This window comes from Neospora caninum, chromosome VI (assembly GCF_000208865.1).
Source record: "Neospora caninum Liverpool complete genome, chromosome VI".
Lineage (NCBI taxonomy): Eukaryota > Apicomplexa > Conoidasida > Eucoccidiorida > Sarcocystidae > Neospora > Neospora caninum.
In genome coordinates, this window is record NC_018392.1 from 667,216 (window position 1) to 686,547 (window position 19,332).

Genomic DNA, 19,332 nt, shown 5'->3' on the forward strand with positions numbered 1-19,332 from the left:
CACTGCTTGCCGCTTTGCAACTGTGTCTATCTTGTTTCACTCCAGGGAGGATTCACGTGCTCATGCAACAAAAGAAAGAGGGTCCTACCAGATCTCGACAGCCGGAGGGACCTCGGGCGCCTCAGAGCAGAACGCTGACTTTCACGGAGGACCCGCAACCAACCAATAAAAAGGCTTCAGAGGATCCACTTCACAGGGTACAGATCACTTTGTGCGATGCCGCACGAACTCCACCACTCCCTCAAACACTTATCGGAGATCCCAAAGTAGCAGCGTATCTAAAGTACTTTTCATCGTATGGAATATGCCCCCTCGAAGCGGCTTTTCAGTCCTATGGCTCTATTCAGGCTCTTTCCCCCTCTTCCTCGAAATCCTCTTTCCGCGCTAGTACTTTCGACGGAACGAACGGCAGCACTAGATCGGCGGCATCGTGTCGTATACCGATTGGGAGCGGTGGCTCAGCTCAATCAACCGAGGCACGCGGGAAAGCCGGGGCCAGAATTGTGCGAAGCACTAGTATTTCTACATCAATATCCTTGTCATCGAGAACTGGAAAACTGAGGCCAGACGGGGTGACTGAACATGGAGAAAAGGGACACGCCAGTTTGGCTGCAGCTCCTGTGGGAAGCCAGGAAGCGATTGCAGAACCATCTCGGCTTGGCCCTCCTCGCTCCGGGCCAGGAGACTATGACCAAGAAACCGCAGCTCTGCGGCACTTGCCTAGAGCGGGTTCAATGAGTTCGCCCTTTGGGAAAAGGGCCAAGAATCCTCAGGTTGGAGGAAACCGAGGGTCGGCACCCCACAGTATGGAGGCCGGAAACAGTGCAAGAGCAGCGTCGTGGTCTCGTCAGGAATCAGCCGTCATGAACCTTTCTGTGGCCGGTGTCGCGATGGCAGTGCCCACATTGACACATGATAGAACAGTCAGAGAATCGACGGCGACGAAAAGTCACGGCTCCACTTCGGAGGTTTTGCCACGTAAATATCCCTACGGGGGTGGTGCCGCTATGAGGAAAGTAAAGGGCTCTGAGCTTATGAAGGGGAAGTCTGTCGTTGAGAAACAAATATCTGAGACGGCAAATAGAAAGATGGGCCTGTTAAAAGATCTCTCGTCGAAAACTGCTGCATTCAAACAAACAAGCAAGAAACTTGGACAGCGGGCGGTGGTCGAGAGCAAGCTACGGCACGTAGAACATGTCCTAGAAGAGACATTTGCAGCGATAGAGAAACCGTTGCTGGCAGCGTCCGGATTTCCAGAATTCGCCCCCTCACCTGAGTCGCAACAAGGGTACTATCTGAAGAAGAGTCCGGGTTTCAGGTCCCTGTGTGACATGCAACGTGGAAGCGAATCACGTCTGACTAGAAAAACCCGCTATGTCATTGTGGTTGACCTGGCAATGGACATGGCAGTCTACCTCCCCGACGTCCGGGAGGAGCTTAGCAAGCTCATGCAGGAAACCATGCTGAAGCAGCACTCTGTCCTCAATATCATTAAAATGGGTAATAAGGTGATTCAGACAGATGTGACACAGGTTTGCGCAGATTGCGAGGAGTTGAGAAGCAAGGGTGAAAAGAGAAAACTTTTACCATGCATGGGAATCCAGACACAACGTGCCCCGCTTGAAACCGTGACGGCAGTGCTGAGCCTTCCGGGGATCTATTGGCTTTCTATGCACAAGGCATATACCGACAAACCGAATCCTAGAGTTGGCTACATACGTTTAGGTCATGCTGCGTATTCTTTCACGTTCTGGCAGGGAGGGCACGTACAAATAAACATTGAAACCTCCCCGTGAATGCGGTGTATTCACCTACCGATGTGCTTCTATACGAACGGATACTGGTAATTCGGCAGCCACATCTTTTTGTATGGCCACCTGCCCGTCTACCAACCTACTAATATAGTAGCCTATCTGCAACGTTTGTCTTCGTGCAACCCTTTTGTAGGGTCCTCCGTTGCTATATCGCAGTCTGCGTCTCGCGATTTTACTCACATGACGATACCTGTATGTCTCTCGTCCTGTGTATCTGCTTCTGCAGGTATTTTCCTGCATAACTTTCAGTTTTTTCCACCCATCTGGTGTCGCTGTCGAAAAATCTGTTCGCTCATTTCTGAATATATCTATTTGCGCATGCGTATTATTATCACGTTCCCTTCACTTCGCGCCGCGTAATGGGCCGCCGCCGCTTGGCAGTCCTCTAGTTACCTGTAGAGAAACGTTTCATTCGGACAGGCTGTTTCGCTGATTTTTTCAGTTTGTCTGTTCGTGCTGTATCGTGATGTTTTCAGGTAGAGGCCTGCTTCCCCACTATGCCTACCCGGGTTGACGAACGAACTGTTCTCGCCGTTGATAAATTCATCAACTCTCTTACGAAATCCAAACACAAAGGCGGCAGCACCGATTTTGTCGAAGGTTTCCGAAAAGCACTTCTCATGAAGCCCGATGTGGTGTACTTGGTTTCCCATACTCCACCCTGTAAGATGCCGTCAAGCACGCACCCTTTCCCCCCCCCCCCCGGCGCCCTGATACATGTGAATGTTTCCATCAAAACCACACTTTTTTTAGGCTCCTATATACATGCTTGAGCCCGCCTACTGGCCTTTATTACAGTTTTACACAACCATCCAAAAAGAGAAGAAGCAGCGCTGCGTGAGCAGAACGAAACTTGGAATAAAAAGAAACTCGCAGGCATTCGTCCACGGCAACTGGGTACCGAAAGAAGGCTCTGATTTAGGTAAATGTAGCGGCGAAGTATTGCGACTAGGGTCCTTGTGCACTATATACGTTACCTCGGTCTCGCGAAGTTATTCCCTATTTTCGAGATCTCCCCTAATTATGGATAGAGAATTTCATGCCGAACAGGACAGATTTCTTTCCTCGAACACAACTGCTGCGCAATTTCCGAATCCGTCTAGTTCCCTGTATCTGCCTATACGTGGTTATACCTGTATTGCCACAAGAGTTATTCGGATTGGGGAACGTGACACCAAGCTGGAAACACCGGCGATTCTCACCGTCGATGGGGTGCGTTGCTTTGTAAGCCTCAGAGTTGCAACCGGGGCTCTCCGTCCACTCAAAGTCTCACCCTTTCAGCTAGGACCTGGAAGTGTATAACTCAGCCACGCACTCGCATCCCTGCACTCTGCTTCCAGCTGCGCGGTTTGTTCGCATGTTGGACCCATTATTTTCGCCGGTCCGTGAGTGAAAGCTCCGACAAAGCTCTTTTTATCCCTCCTTTTCGTTTGCAGCGGCAGTGCGACATCAAGAGACCTGCGTCAAGATGATTGAGGACTACTTTCAGGCTTTAAAGGACACCGGATTGCCGACGGACGCCTATGGTCACCGCCCCCCGGCCGAATTTAGATATTTTGCGTTTCGTAGTCCTCTCGCTCAGCCTTCACACGAGCAATTCTTCCGTCAGATGTGTGTTGTCTCGGCCGACCCCGATGATCCAGAACGTGTGGCCGAAATGAACTGCGTACTCACAGATCGGGAGGCCTTGTGGAGATCAGTCCTCAGGGATACGAAACAGGCGAAGAAGCTACGGGCAAGATTGAAGGTAAGAATGGCTCTAGTTTTCCCCCAGTCATATCCCAGCTGCCTGGATGGTGTTTGGGGTGTTCATCCTGCACAGTTTTACAAAATCTCGGTAAAAAGGGAAACTTACCAATAGAGGATCGGGTAGTTTTCTTCCAGTTGCTCCATAAGACTGGCGGGTATTGCCAAAGTCCACATTCGAAATCTCCCTACTTCACCTGCCGCGCCGACAGAGGGACGGCAAGTGCATGGTTCTGTTAAATCGGAACGCAACGGCAGGCGCACATCGCTGGAGCCAGTTCTTGAGAGACACACACGAGCCCGAATCCTTTGCTGGCCAATCCAGCACGAAACAACTCCGCCGATTCGAGCCTAGAGCTGGTTGTCTCAGCTGTGTGGTCATCAAAGCACACGACAGGAACCGTTGTCTCGCGGTATTTGAGGCCTGTGCGCACGGGGCAAGTCAACGACGAATAGACAGACCCCGGGGGCGATTTTCGCATATCTTACTTTCGTTGAACACAGGCTCACATCCACAGAATTGTTGTTTCTCCAGGTTAGCTCTTCGGGCTATTTACGCTCACTTTGAGACTGAAGAATCATGCCACGTTTTGCCTGCTGTGCAGAGAACAGCCCAAGTTGCCGAGACTAGAGAACAGCTCCGCCGCGTAGTGCCGGTATGTCGTGCTCGACTTGAATCACATACGCATCAAAATCAGCGATACACAGCCGGTCACCAGTTGTTCACTTACCTTCTTGTGACGTCGACGCAAGATCAAATTATAGGTATCTTCGACTGGCGCTCTAATGCTATGTGTGTCTGTGAGAACAGTGGAGAGAGGCTTTCTTCCGTTCGGTACCATAGAACAGGAGAGAAGTCGTAAATACGGTTTGAGCTTGGAGCAGGCGCGCCTGTCAAACACCTGTCTGAATCAGAAGGTGCAGAAACGCACCATGACCCGCGCCTCGACAGTCTTTACGCTGCATGCATGCATATATATATATATATATATATATATATATATATATCACCTTCCGTTGGTATCAGAGCTAAAACTCCACTCCCCCCCCCAGCACGCACCTACACACCACAAATCCCGAGCCCGTAAGCGTTGTCCGATCCTGCACCTGCAACAGACGCAAACGTGTGCTTGGATGGTAGCTAGGGGCGTCAATGTTTGCTCACTGTTCCTATTGCTTTCCTCTTACGAAGACGGCTGCCAAGCCACTTTGGAAGGCGCGAGGGAAGCCGCCAGACAAATCTGCAATGCATAGAAGAACCTCACAGCGATTCACTATTGCCCTTTCCTTTCATAAATGGCATGTTTAGGACCTCCGGGAGAAACTGCACATCGAAGCGGCCGTCGAAAAGCTTCTTAGGATGGATCAAGAGAAGGTGAGGATGCACTGCGACAAATCTTTGGCTGCCCCTTTTAGACATCTGATTGACAAGAGCGCCTGTCTTGAGCTTTGGGGTTGCCTTTCCTGCTTAATCTGAGTCCAGAAGGCCTCCGCCCACTTCTGTGATGCAGCTGAGATTTGGTTAAATTTGGTAAATCATTCCGGGATATAAAAGGAATTGCTCTTCAAGGAATTCCAAGAGCTCAGACTCGGAAGATATTCGGGCACTGGGCATATTTAGTGTTTTCCATGAGCTCACACGTGTGGAATAGGAATTTTTTATCGCAGTTCATCTCCCGCTCTCCAAAACGTCTATTCCCGTAAACACTGCCTGCCCACATTTTCTTCATTACAAAAGGGATCTTGGGAGTTCACGTGAAGTTTGTCCCTGGATTCAGGCACCATCAGCACAAACCTTTTGACTTCTGGTCACCCGAATGGTGTGATCATCGATGACAGTTGCCTTACTTTGTGCCTTTAGTGCGAAGCAGCAATGAACCAACCGGTGACGATGCAAACAAACCAGCCTCCAGACACCTCCCAGAGAACGCCGAATCCCGGAAAACAGAACAAAGAGAGTACCACAGGCAAATCCAGCAAGAACCGCGGGGAACGAACACAGGAGAAGCCTCGTGGAAGAGTGAAGACACGGAAGCGTGGGAGAAAGAAGAAACGTGCGGATAGCCGAACGCCCGATTGATTATTCCTGCTGTGGGTTTTGTTTGGAAAGATATCAGTTTCCTGGAGAAACGGTTGACAGATACTCTGCCTTCTCTTTCCACGCCTCTGAATGGCCACAGTCGACGTCTTCTGAAAGCTTTCACGAAATGTGTGCTGATGTTGGAGGAAGCATGCGGCGAGTTTTTATCCCTCAGCGTGGCAGCTAGGGAGACATTATCCGGCAAATACTCTGCAGATTCTTTTTTTTTAGCTAACAAAACCGCCCTTGTCTGTGTTGCGGGGAGCGCTTCACGCTCCTGATCCTGCGAAAAGTGCGTTACTTCTGGATCTACGTCCACGATCCAATCTGGGTATCCGTGTATGGGAGGGCTCTGAGCAATCTCTCTACCGGCATGACGGCATGTGGCATCTCAGGCTATACTACTGGGGAATTGAAGTTCGGGAACTAAATGTCATTTGGTTTTCGGTGCAGGCAGTGTCACGCCGGATCTGTCACGTGCCTTCTCCGTCACGGCGTGAGGAGTTCAAAATCGTGCCACACTTGCCTTGCTGTGAGCCTATACTTTTCCATTTGACCGTCCTTTTCGACGAACAGGGACACCGTCTGCCCGCAGGCGCTCGTTTGTCCACCCAGTGTTGTGCTTTGCCAAGGCTGCCGTCCGATCAGAGTTCCAAAGGTGCAGAAGAGAGAACAATACTGTTTTGTCTAACGCACAGTCTTGTCTATCAAGCAGGGGTACCAAAAATCCCGTTTTCTCTGGCGGTCGAGAGCCGAGCCAACCCGACTTGCCGTTGCTCTCGCCGAACCTATGCTCTGCGAACACCGTGTCTTGGCGAAAAACATAGTCACATGAAACACGATCTCCATGGTACGCACGAAAAGCCATGCGTCTTTCCTCATCTATGGCACAAAATACCTTTACTGTGTGTTGCCGGTTGTTACACCCGACGTCAGTCTAGCGCCCCGGCCTGGTGTTCACCACCCATATATGGTTCCGACACCTGTGCACGTTTTCGCCGTTTTCTTCCATGCTCCGCTGAGAGCACCGCTTGCAGTTCGAGGCAAAATAGTGATACAACAAAACTCACCTTCGGCCTGCAATCAGCGAAGGACGTGAATTGTGCCTTCTGCAACTGCGTCGCTGCGATTGCGCGCCCCGACCGTTCGGCGGCGTGTCGAGTGCAAGCGGGAGGCCCGCTCCACGCATATAGGACGGATTGGCAATTTCGGAAAATGGGATGATCTGTGTCGCTCCTCTCTGTGCGGGAAAACCTTTCTAATCTTTGGTACGTACCCTCTTTTCCCTCTCCTTTGTCCAGATGCCGTGTCTTCGAAACAGTGTGTTTACCGTCTCGCGCAGCTACACCAGAGAGAGGCAGTCTCCTGTTCTTCGGACACATGCGGTCCCCAGTTGTAGGGTTGCCCGGCTGCCACCGTTCCTTCGAGTGCATGCAACGGAAGACCAGACCTTGGTGACAGATGTTGTTAGTTGTTTATTCCAAGGTTGTTTGCTTGGAGTGACGAATGCGTCGTTGTTTTAAAAGCGCTGGTTGTGCCTGACACTTGCATCAGGCCGAACTTTTCCACTGTGTAACGTGCCGCAGAAACACTTGGTGTCTCAGTGTGTGTGTGTCGAATTTCACGAAAAAATGGAAGGCTCCGCCAAGATCAACGAGGAGCTGCGGCCTGCATTGAAGACCCTGGAAGTTCCGCAGAGGCTTCTACTTGGGCCGGGACCGTCTAATTCTCATCCGGAAGTTCTGCGTGCCATGGCCTTGCCATCTCTGGGCTACCTGGACCCCGCGTTCATCCAGGTCTTGCAAGACATTCAAGCTTTGCTGCGGTACGTGTGGCAAACAACAAACGAGACAACCTTCTGCATTAGCGGAACGGGCTCGGCTGCAATGGAAGCTTGTGTGGCGAATATCGTCGAAAAGAACGACGTGGTCCTCGTTGCGGTTTGTGGATACTTTGGCAGCCGCTTGGTAGATATGGCTGAGCGATATGGCGCGGACGTCCGAGTGGTGAACAAGCCCTGGGGACAGGCATTTTCTCTGGAGGAAATCCGCGAAGCTCTTGAGAAACACAGACCGCGGGTCTTCGGTATGGTTCACGTGGAAACCTCCACGGGCGTCGTTCAACCCATGGAAGGCATCGGGGCCTTGTGTCGCGAGTACGATTCCCTGTTGCTCCTTGATACCGTCACCAGCCTAGGTGGCGTACCGGTCTACATCGATGCCTGGGGCGTTGACCTCGCCTACAGCTGTAGCCAGAAAGGACTGAGTGCCTCGCCCGGAGCTTCGCCCATCACTGTCGGCCCTCGCGCCCTGGAAAAAATCCGCGCGCGGCGAGCGAAGGTGCCCAACTGGTATCTCGACCTTTCGCTCTTGGAGAAGTACTGGGGCCCTCAACGTCAGTATCACCATACGGCGTCGATGGTGTGCTACTACGGTTTGCGCGAGGCGCTCCGTGTGATTGCGGAAGAGGGCGTCTCTGCGAGCTGGAAACGCCATCAAGAAAACGCGGCGTATCTGCACTCGAAACTCGAAGAGCTTGGCCTCAGTATGCATGTGGAGAAGCCGTGGAGGGCACCTACCCTCACCACCGTCCGCATTCCAGATGGCATCGACGGAAAAGCCCTGGCTGGGAAACTGCTTGCGGAAGAACACATCGAAATCGGGAACGGAATCGGCGACCTCGCAGGAAAGGTCTGGCGCATTGGCCTGATGGGTTACAACAGCAATCGTGAGTCAGTGGACAAGCTGGTCGCCGCTCTTGGCAAGCTTCTTGGCTAGAAAGCTTAGCTCTTGCACAAAAATATTCAAGAGCGTGCAATACTGAGGTGCACATGCCTCACCACGCCCCGTTGTGGACAAGCTGTCTGATTTGATGAAGCGGATGAGACTCTCTCGGTGCTGGCGTTCGTCGCTGGCTCGCCAGGGATCGTAAGTCAGTGTTCTTGTGGCCTACAATTCCGGTTCTGTGCAGTGTAGTAGTTCTAAAAACACACCCTGGAGATGTGATGGAAGGTGCGCATGCGCTGTCCATCCCTTCGCTGTCCGGATGAGCTTCATAACGCTCGAACAGAGGTCCTTTACCTGAGGGCATGCTTCAAAATGCCCTGTTTTGTTGTGTGATCCAAGATGACATCAAGTGTGAAAGCTGTTTTATCGATGTGCTGTGCGTTCTGTCGAAAACGGCGTCGCTTCGGCTGCTCGGTGAGGCTTTGAAAATGCCCGGCAGGGTATCTGCCCAATCCGTTATGTGTGCTGATTTTTTGCAACGCGAGACATCGAAAAAGTCCGTTTTCGGGGCCGATTTCACAGTATGCCAGGAGATTTCCCTAGTCTGGTGTCAGCGCGATTTTTCTCGCAAGTATAGGCAGTCCCTCGATGCACAGGCGGCGTACAACTTGTAGGAAACCCTCACAGTAATTGCACGAGGTGGCAGAACAGGCCGTCTCTGTGAATCACGGCCGTGTTAGTGAGAACGTGTGTTGCCACACTACTGGATGGGCTCTGGCCTCAAATCGAGAGACGTGTTTCCAGTTGCGAGGAGTCGCCACAGTCCCCACTTTGTGTGTCATCGCAAGGGTGCTTCTGCTTTCTCCCCTCTCGCCTAACCCTCCAGACGCTGAAGGTGGCCAAGAGATGCAAGACGTCAGAAATCGTGGAGCTGCATTACTTTAACCACACGACGCTTTGCAGAGTTGTGTAGCTGCTCGAGATTTTTGGCTCCTCCCTTTTGGGGAACTGTAGCAGGTGCTGGCATGCAGCAGCCCCGAATTTTGTCGTTTGCTCATGTATCCAGCTGTTCTACAAATTGTCGCTGATTCACTGGGGCTGATCAAAAATCATCGTTCTCTCGCAACTGGCTTTCCATCCTCCTACGGGGCACCGCAGATCTTCGTGGAGAGCTTGCAACAGACATCTCGTCTGTCAATTCCCAAAACGTATCTGTGGGGCCTGCACCACTCCCACAGTCCGTATTAGGACGGTAGTTGTAGGGACAACTGTGTCGTGTGCAAAGAACTGTTACCTCGAAGGTCCCTGATCCACGGGAGCGGAAAAAGCGTGATGAGCCTTCACGCGTGGGCAAAAGGCTACACCGAAAATCCGAAACGGAGGGGTAGAACCCCACGGACTGACAGATGACAGATCTCACATCCGGCGAAACTCCCCCTTGTTGATCGTACATCTGCACGCTAGAAATTACAGTCGCGCGGAGGGATGCCCGAGACTATCTGTGTCAGACTGTCTGATCTCGAATTCAGCATGGCATGCAGGAGAGGCGAACCATGGCTTGGAAAGGCAGCACTCTTTTCAGGTGGGGATTCAACCGTGTCTCCTTTCGGCCAGGCTCCCTCGCAAGTTGTCGATTGCTTTCTGGATGAAAAAAAGGACAACAAATTCAGCCTCATACGGGAAACCGGAGACGCTGCGCTGCCCCTGCCCGAACAGCCTTCGCTAGCGGATTTGTTTTGCACAGAAAGTCGGGACGTCGATGCTGACTGAGTAAACGGAACGACATGGCCGCCTCGTGGGGCATCCTGGTTGGCCTCTCTTGATTTGTGTGGCGTGTAGGGGCTGCTGGGTCTCCGTCTTTCAAAGTCCCACTGTCGGAGAAGAAGCATGTTGCTGCGCCTCCCGTCAGCGAAGCGGAGCAGAGGTGATTCATATAGAGCATAAACTCGAAATCGAAGCAAGGAAGCCATTACCTTCTTCGCCACCCAGAGCTCCGCACACGAAGCAAGCGCCGTCAAAAATCAGATGTGCGGACATGCCCCAGTACTATTGTCTGAGTTTCGCCCCTTGCCCCAGCATTTGCGTTGGTTATTTTCTCGCTTCACCTTTTCCATGATCAGCCCCGCTTTGCTGCTTTCCGCTTGGCGAAGGTTGATAGAAAGCTCGACGTCGCAGCCACTCCTGGCATCCGAACTACAACAGTTCGACAGCTGAACTTGCAAAACTACGTAGTACATAGCTACGGCGCAGCAGGCAGAAGTACGAACCTGAACTTCAGAGTGCGCACAATCAGATTATTGAGACTCCCGGGCTGCCTCAGCGCACCACTGGGGTGAGAAAAAGCACGCAGAAGTCTGTTGTTAGGTTGCTTGTGCTTCCTTCCAGACCCAAGCGAAGATTTTTCCATCTGTCTGCTCATGAGACAGAGGAACCATTTCTTGAAAAAGGATTCGGGCGCAAAGCCACGGGTGAGTTTGAGGTATCTCTGACGTCCCTCTATGGACTGGTGAACTGAAGGACGCTATATCACCAACTCAGAACAACGAGTCTCGAACTATTTTCACATTCCAGTTTTCTCGACGCTAACAAAGGTAGTCACCGCATTTCCGTCTACACTAACCGGCGGAAACCAACCACGGTCGGATCACACACGCCGCGTTTCGTCATACACGCTGCCGATATGAGGCACGTGAGCCAGGTTGATCTCTAGGAGTTGCATCATCGTAAAACCTTGTTCTAAAATGTGGGTAAGCACGGCAGGGAAGGAAGGGGATGTGAAAGAAACTGCGAAAACACGAGCCATCATGCCGAAGGGTGCATCTGTATGCTAAATTGTAGCATGACACACCCTCCGGGGATGAAGACGCATACGGTTGTCTCCTGCATCTGATTGGTGCCAGTCGAACATACAGTAGATGCTTTCTTGTGTTGCAGTGACATGCGAGGCTGTACAACTGCTTGCACTGCTCCCTCGCTTTGTGAAGTGTCCACGTGGCAAAATTCTAAGAGCGCTACGGCTGGCGATACAACAGAATCATGTCCCTGGATGAGAATCCAGTTGCAGGAATGTTGCTGCTTCTGCGAACAGGGTTATTTTCCCCCAGTTCCCCATTTGGACAACTCGTCCGCTCAAGTAGAGAAAAGGAAGAAGCATTCACGGCTAGGCCTCCGTTCTGCCTGCGGAGTGGCGATGGCAACCCCGCATTGTAAGGGTGGCGTGAGAGACGCAACCCGTCACCACCCCCGCTTCCAGCTGCCAGCATACGCGATTAGAGAACCTCGAAAGGTGTTTTCTTGGGCATTGAAGGCTAAATAAATCATTCCCTCTTGTGCTGCTGGCCTCGCAGCCGCTTCATTCGCCCTCAAACAACTGTCCAGGGCGGTCGTCGAACCGGTAGGTGCTGCCCGAGAGAGACGAACGAATGAACCCCTCTAAAAAAAACTCGGACGGCCATTCGACGAAGGGGCACCGCCTGTGCACCAGCGGTGTTTCCGATGGTATTGATACGCATCACACAAGGCTCATCGCAGGCCAGGCTGTAACGAGACAGCCCATGCCTCTTCTTCAGTTATTGTATCTGACATTCTACGACCTAGAGCGCGGTATCACCTCGAATGTTCACCGTCAACAGTGAGAGTCGTTTGCGGCTGTTCTGGTGTGACGATGCACGGTGCAGTGACAGATGCCATTCTGAAGCAGTCAGGGCCGAGGCTGCGAACGTATGAAGAAGCACAACGGGAGAAGGCGTACCAGGTTCGTCTCCACGCCCGCTCACTACCCACGAGTCTTTATGATAAGCTTACGCCTGCCATGATGATTCGGCAAGGCTGCAAATCCTGGGAAAGACAGACTCTCGAGGTTTCAATCAGATAAAATGCTCTCGTCCTCGATATTGTTTAATCCTACACCACCCTGCTGGTGCGGCATATCCAGCCGAAATCTTTGAAAAAGGCACCGAATTATACTTTCGCCTCATCCACACACCAACAGGGTTGCAATAGAGCAAGCAGCCAAAGGCATCTCAGTTGGGGGTCAGATCGAAAGTATGATGTCCTTAGCTTGGAACTTTTGCATCGGATCACAAGGAGTCAGGGTTCTTTCGCATGAAGGGTAGCGCTGTGTTCACAATGCGACTATGGGACGCAGGAAGCACGCCGAGAGGTTAGGGACCTTGACGAGTGGTAAGATCACACCAAAACAACACAAGATGAGTACCCGAGGATATCGGCAACAGCGGAATTCAACTCCCATGCAGCCTCCAGGACTCGCGGCGGGCGGCATGCGCACCACGTGTGCACACGCAGTTTCTTTACTGGGAGCGCATACGCTTGCTAAGGAGGGACTGGCTTTCTCAATCGGGGCGAATACAACGACAGCTAATCAGCCTAGTTTTACGGCGCGCTTGACAAACATTACACATCTCTGTGCATAGGCGCAAGGGCCTTTCTTTAGAACCCGAGGCCGGAGATTCCAGAATACCGAGCGCCAGAGCCACCGGCCGAGGGACAGGCAAGCAAGCGCTGGGTGTCAGTGGCGGTGTGCCTGTAAAACCGATACAAGGGAATTCTGCAGCCACCGGGCAGCAACCGGCCGTGAAAGAGGAAAAAGCAAAACACCGGTCTCGACGACAGTTGAAGTGATATGCCAGCAGATCTCCACTCACAAGTGCGGCGCTTCTTGTAGTGTTCGTAGGAAAGGCGTGCTTGTAGAGAGAAGAAACTGAAAAAAAACGTGGGGGGAAAGTCGATATTCTCTAACCCAGCAGGACGTCTGGGAAGCTGCCCATTTCGAGCTCAGATAACACGAGCGCGCTACCACGTTACTTTTTTGCAGCTCCCTGTATGCGATCGTTGAGTCAACATGTGTAACAGGTGTCTTTATATACAACAGACACGAAAGGGCTCTGTTTTTCTCCAACTCGCCATCCGTTACTTCCTGAAGCCTTCCTGTGTCCGGGATGCCAACAGAAGGGAATCAAATCCCCAGTTTGCTTTTTCAAAAGGAGCTGGTGGATGGTGGCCGCATCTACCGGGTGGTCAAAATTCATCGCGGTGGGTTGCGACGATGCGACCGGAAATAGCGACTGGGATTTCTCTTCTCTCCCGGCCCAGGAGCGTCCAGATGCATGACGCCTGCGGCAGGCCACGAGAAGTTGGTTCTTTCCTGCCTGTTTACCGCGGGTACATCACAGACACAGCTCGAAATATCAGGGGCGTCTAGAGTAACGGCAGGAGAACCGTCTCAGACAGAGAGGGGTCCCGTGCATTCGGAGCAGCTGTTGGAGCGATCCAAGTTTTCCACTGCAACTGAAAAGCTAACGTGGAAACCGCGCAGTCTAATAATCAGTCAAGGGTTACATCTGGGACCCCAACCGAACGTAGGAAGGGAGGATGCTCTTTTTCGTCCACGAGAAAAGAAACGTGGACTAATTTCACTCTCTGCTGACCAAAAGTGTCATCTTGCTACAGTCCCGTGAGTCTCTGGAGGAAAACCACATGGCCTTCTGTGGGACACGAGACGCCGACTCGGGACGTCGGATACGTGCAGATGTACTGGCGACGGAGCACGTCGGACAAATCGGGGAACAGTGCACGGGTCCCGCCAAAAAAGTGACTGTGTTTGGCGTTTACGTCGACAAAAGAGCGTAGGAATCGGGGTCCGATCCACGGGCCCTGTGCCATGTGAAGAGCCTTGACCCCCGAACCTAGACATTAAAAATTCCACCACGCACGTTCCTCTCAAGAACCAGAACGCTAGGATGCCAGTGGTGTATCTGATCACACGCATCTTTCTAAAGAGGAACTCACAGCCGCACAGCTAATAGCGCACGCTGACTGTATGCGCTTGACGACTAAAGACTGGACCGTATACGCAACCCGCAGCGAAGGAAGCCGCCGCACCCTGTCCGACAGCTTAGGGTCTGTGACTGACAATGTACTGCACGAGGTTCGAAGGCTTAACACCATGTTTATCAAAATCATTTACCAACAAAAAGAAGGTTATCTTCTGAGCCTTTGCTGCCGAAACTAACCGCTCTTCACAGACGGTGGCAAAGCTTAGCATCCCGGGAAGGTACGATGGAACTGAATAACGCGAATCACCGGAAACATCGGGCCTAACTCGCTTGCATATTCAAAAAACAAGAACGTCAGACAGTTCAGCTGTGCAAAGCAGAGCACACGGATTACGGTACGGTGTTTCGACAGATACGCGAGACGTTCGTCCGCACGAACCCAAGAGACTCTACATGTCCACCGGAGTAAACAGCTCTCGAAAAGTGGAACGCGAGGGAAACGCTTAGAAACAAAATGGATTCGCTTTACACCGGAAATTTTGAAACAGGCAACGACGCAGGTGTGAATCGATACATCGACAGATGCTAGGACGATGGTAGAAAAATGTAACGACAGTTGACCCTTCAGGCTGTTTCAATATGGCAAGGGGCAGCTGCATTGTCGTTTTTGGGAGCCCGTATTCGCATGTCTCACGAACGAAATACCATCTTCGACGGGTTCCGGATGAAAAATTGTAGCTTCCGGGAAAATAGAGAAACTGTCCATAAATGAAGAGACGCCAGATTCCGACCCATTTTCAAATCGTCGACCGGAATTCCAAGAAAATTCACAGCATCGCATGACCTCGGCGAACAGTTTCCCATCTGAATGTCGCGAAGTCTTTCCGACGGGTTTGAACACTCTTTCCACCTTGCGACGCCCATGCGGGCATAAGAGCTTGCGTACGAGCCCCCCGTTTTCGTGGAGCACACCTTTTCTGAAACCAGGATTTCGACGTCTTGGCCCACAACTGTTCCCCCCTCTCTGTAGCCTCACTTCTCTTTCCTTGTCTTTCTCTCCCGTCCCCATCGCGCACCGACACAGAGTCTTTGTGAGGCAAGATGTTTGCGTGCCTCGTACACCCCGTTCGCTCTCTAGCACTTTCGCGCTCCCGCTGTACCTGCGTTCTCCCCACTACCCCTCCGCATAGAGAGCTTTGCGAAGCCACGAGATGTCTCCCATACGTCTCGGGTTCTGCGCTTGGGCATACATTATGACGAGGCAGACGACCAGGCACACAGCGCCGACAACGATGTAAAAGATGCCCAGGAGTGCATTTCGCCCGCCGAGCCACGAAGCTTGTGAGATGACGACGTACTTCCGCCCTGCATAAAAGGCGATTCAGCGTACAGCACGCAAAGGCTCGCTTCGATCCCCCGGTCAACACTCCATTTCTCCATCAAACAGGAGGAACACCATACACACAACGAATCGCCGGACGCAGTGAGCCGCAGTTCCAGCCGCATTCGCATACGCATAGATCAATGCACATAGAGACACGCATACATGCACACACAGACACATGTATGAGAAGATTTTTTTCCCTCTGCTTTGCATTCACACACTCTCCGGAAATAGCCCGCGGTTCTTTTTCACGCCGCTCCTCCCTTCTTTCGATGACAATGCATCTAAAACATGCACTAACGGAAACTTCTGCACTGAAGCACAACTGACGATGCGACCGCCTGTACTACAGGCAACGCGCTCGCACATCCAGAGGCTCCTTGGGATGTTTCGCACGTGTGACGTACACAATGGTCAAGTAAGCATCTAGTAGGAACACCAAGTAAGTAACTTCTTCGGATCTTCACTGAATGTATCAGCATCGTTTCTTTGTGAACCCGTGTGTACAGGCGCACACATCCTCTCTATACATATACACATTCAGATAGGAATATATATATATATATATATATATATATAGTGTATATATAATGTATATGCGTGGGTGAACCCGTCGCGTCCGCGCGTGCCGCTCTCTCCTTGTGGAGTTATGCGTGTCAAAACCGCATTGACGGAAAGCGTCTATGTAGTGCATGCACACATCAAGAAGTGACCTTACCTCCGAAAGACTTGACGTCATATGTATCTCCTGTGATGTTCACGTAGATGGGCAGTTTCAGGGGCGTCTCTTCCACCTTTCCGTAGATTTTCCGGAAGTTCGGTAACGCGGCCTCGCGCATCCACACAATAAAGTGGCTGTTTTCGACGCCTTCACCCACTCCTGCACACCAACGCGCAGCACACACACCGCTTCAGATGTGACGCAACTGAGAGTCTGAAACCGTCCGCGAACTGCATGCATACACAACGCAGACAGAGCACTTGACCAGCACTTCCCCTCCGTTGCACATGCAACTACAAACATACACGGACGAACACAATGGCCTGCAAGGCCCGAAACAGATTGACGCACTCTGCAAGACGGATAGCCCTCCCCGTGGAGTCCTGTAGATGTGTACGTGCTATAGACATGCGCGTGAATGCGCATGCATACATATATGCATGTAGAGATTTTGCTGTGGTTGAACCGTTTTCGGGGAAGAGGCGCCTTACCGGGCACGTCCATGTGTAGGGCCTTGCGCATGGCAGGTTCGAAGAGCCAAAAGTCGACGGAGGAGGCGTATTTCTCTCGTTCCTCCTTGCTGGGGTTTTTGAACCTCGAATCGAGGTCGAAGTGCCAGCAAATCGTGTCTCGCGTTTCGTCCATCGGAATGACCTCGTAGCGGCCCTCCGATCTCTTCCGCAGAAGTTCGAAAGAGTCCGTGAAGACCGAGAGAGCATTCAAGCCGCAAGGGTCGAGGATTCTGCCATCGCTCGCCAGGTAGCGCGGACTGCATGCAGTTTTCACGTCGCCGGTCGTCGTGTACACTTTGCCCTAGACAGGAAAAGAACGGGGGCACGCAGAGAACTGAAACGTGGCCGTGGAAATGCGGCGTGCAATGCGCAACGGAGGCAGAGAGGGGGAGCGCACTGACCGGAAGGCGACGACTCGGGAGTCTTCCGTCACGTGGGAAAACTCACCGAAAAACATTTGGCGACTTTCGTGGAGCAAGAAGCGGGACGTTTCCTGAAACTCTCGCACACCTCGCTGGTGCCGAGGACGCAGTGAAAAGCGAGTTTACCTGGAGCTGGGAATCGGATCGGGATTTCAAATACCGCCGGTGGTTTTGGTAGTAGTTGGTCAGCTCGTAGAAGAAGTACAGTGAGCCGGACAGTTCCGTGACTTGAGAGTCAGTGCAGTGCCTGGAGTCAATCTGCAAAAAAGCGAAACGAGAGGGAAAACGCTGACGACACTGGACGGATAACTCTGCCTGCAAACCCTGTGCTTACAACGGCCAGAAGATCCCTCCGGCGAATCGACAAGACAAAGGTTTCCCTTCTGCAAGTGACCCTCGTCTCCTTGTTTCCTTCACTGGTGTCTTCGCCTCTTCTGGTCCATCCCTGCTCCCCCACTCCAGCCGGTCAAAAGACGCTTACCTCGATGATGTCCCGGACGCCAACGTCATCTGTGTAGTCAACTTTACATTCGAGAATACTGTTTGAAGTAGCGAGTATGAGAACTCCAAGAGACAGCAGAATCACTGAGGCAAGCCCGATAATGCCAGCTGTTCGCGTGGGAGAGAGCAGAGGCTGCCATGCTTGCATGCGCTGCTGCATAAAATTCGTGAACGCCCGATTCGAGCACAAACACACTCGGCGTCCCTCTCCGTCCTGATGGCAAAAAAATTCGCGACAAACGCCACCACTCCGAATAAAAGAGGGAAAACAGAGAAGGGAAAGGACAACAATGACAATACACGTAACAACAGACAAGGATCTCCACACACATATATATATATATATATATATATATATATGCGTCTACACTGCCGTATTGGAAAAACACTTTCGTTACAGTACCATAAACTGGCTCTTTTGAAGGCAGTGGTGAAGCACACACGTTCCCCGAAGCTCTACCATATATATATATATATATAATGTCAGTTACTTAAGCAATTAAAGGCAAAATGGAAGGCGGAATTGCGGATCCATTTTTGCTTCATGTTGCCCACTCCGCAAGAGAGTAGTGAACCGTGAGAACCCAAATATCAAGCTGTCCCATAGGCGTCCCTCCTACGACTTGTCTAACCGTGCCCCCCTGTAGATCTCCGTCTACTCACGTATCTCTCAAAGTAGAGAAAGATGTTCCCCTAGAAAACACATCTACTGCCGAGCGGTGTTCAGACATCGCAACTGTGTATGAGCCCATCGACATACATATCTAGATGTGTATACACATAAGTATATATGCATATCTGATCATACTTCCACATGCATACGCTCCTGAATAAATGAGACGATTTCAAGGAATTCAGTGGTAGACCTCTGGAACTGCATCTTTTGGGTCGTGTTTCACTATCCAACAGTCATAAATCGCCAAGCGGTTTCCCCTGTTCCGCGAAGCAAAAGTGAGAACACCAAAAGACCTGCCAGTGACGCTAGCTCACAGGTATGTCTCACCTCGTCTGAATCAGCTGCAGATGCCCGTTTCGAGGATCCAGTTACTGCGGCTGGCGTCCCGTCGTGTCCTTGGACAGAAATCGTGACAAACGACGAGTCCTGTCTAACAAGAGAGCTGCCGCGAGGGTGATCGGAGTCGGCCCCGCGACGTGGCTCTGAACCCTCTCCCTCCGCCCGCGTAGGGGCGACCTTGCTCCGATTTTGGCGAAGCATTCTTCAGCAAACACAACCAAAAAACTCTGCTCGCGACTTCAACCGGCCATTCCCGTTCCCCCCCCTCTCCTCTTGGCCGGAAGACTGCTGGTGTTACGGTTCCTATTTATCTTCACTCAGGAGTCACACCTCGTCTAACCACCCCCGACCTCTGCTGTATGTACAGCCGCGATGCAGAGGCAGCCAAGACACGCGCGCCTGGTCGCGTCGTCAAACCGCGTGAGGCGCGACTTGAGCGGGGTTCCACGCGTCCCCTGGAAACTGGCACCGGAGGATTCTTTTCAAAGCTCCACGAAACGCAGAGGAAGAAGCGAAGTTGGAAAGGAACTGCCTCTTGATGGACAGGGAAGCCTGGACAGCTGGTGACGATATCACGCGCAAACACACACCAGTCAGTAAGTGTAGCAGGTTCCTG

At 51.9% G+C, this 19,332-nt stretch overlaps 3 protein-coding genes across 3 annotated transcripts; 2 read left to right on the forward strand and 1 right to left on the reverse strand.

Annotated features, from left to right (window-relative positions):
• Nucleotides 1–1,034: 1,034 nt before the first annotated feature.
• NCLIV_0161 (serine:pyruvate/alanine:glyoxylate aminotransferase) lies at nt 1,035–4,935 on the forward strand (the record flags this gene model as incomplete). The annotated part of the gene is made up of 5 exons (XM_003881806.1): nt 1,035–1,532; nt 2,291–2,477; nt 3,251–3,561; nt 4,166–4,216; nt 4,870–4,935. Coding segments are annotated over 5 exons (1,113 nt in total), but the record flags the coding sequence as incomplete, so codon positions are not given.
• Nucleotides 4,936–7,271: 2,336 nt separating this feature from the next.
• NCLIV_016150 (Serine--pyruvate transaminase,related) lies at nt 7,272–8,417 on the forward strand (the record flags this gene model as incomplete). Its single annotated transcript, XM_003881807.1, has 1 exon — nt 7,272–8,417. One exon carries the CDS (start codon nt 7,272–7,274, stop codon nt 8,415–8,417), a length of 1,146 nt encoding a protein of 381 aa, XP_003881856.1.
• Nucleotides 8,418–15,335: 6,918 nt separating this feature from the next.
• NCLIV_016160 (hypothetical protein) lies at nt 15,336–18,917 on the reverse strand (the record flags this gene model as incomplete). The annotated part of the gene is made up of 6 exons (XM_003881808.1): nt 15,336–15,526; nt 16,264–16,425; nt 16,758–17,079; nt 17,327–17,458; nt 17,682–17,915; nt 18,705–18,917. 6 exons carry the CDS (start codon nt 18,915–18,917, stop codon nt 15,336–15,338), a joined length of 1,254 nt encoding a protein of 417 aa, XP_003881857.1.
• Between the last annotated feature and the right edge of the window lie 415 nt (nt 18,918–19,332).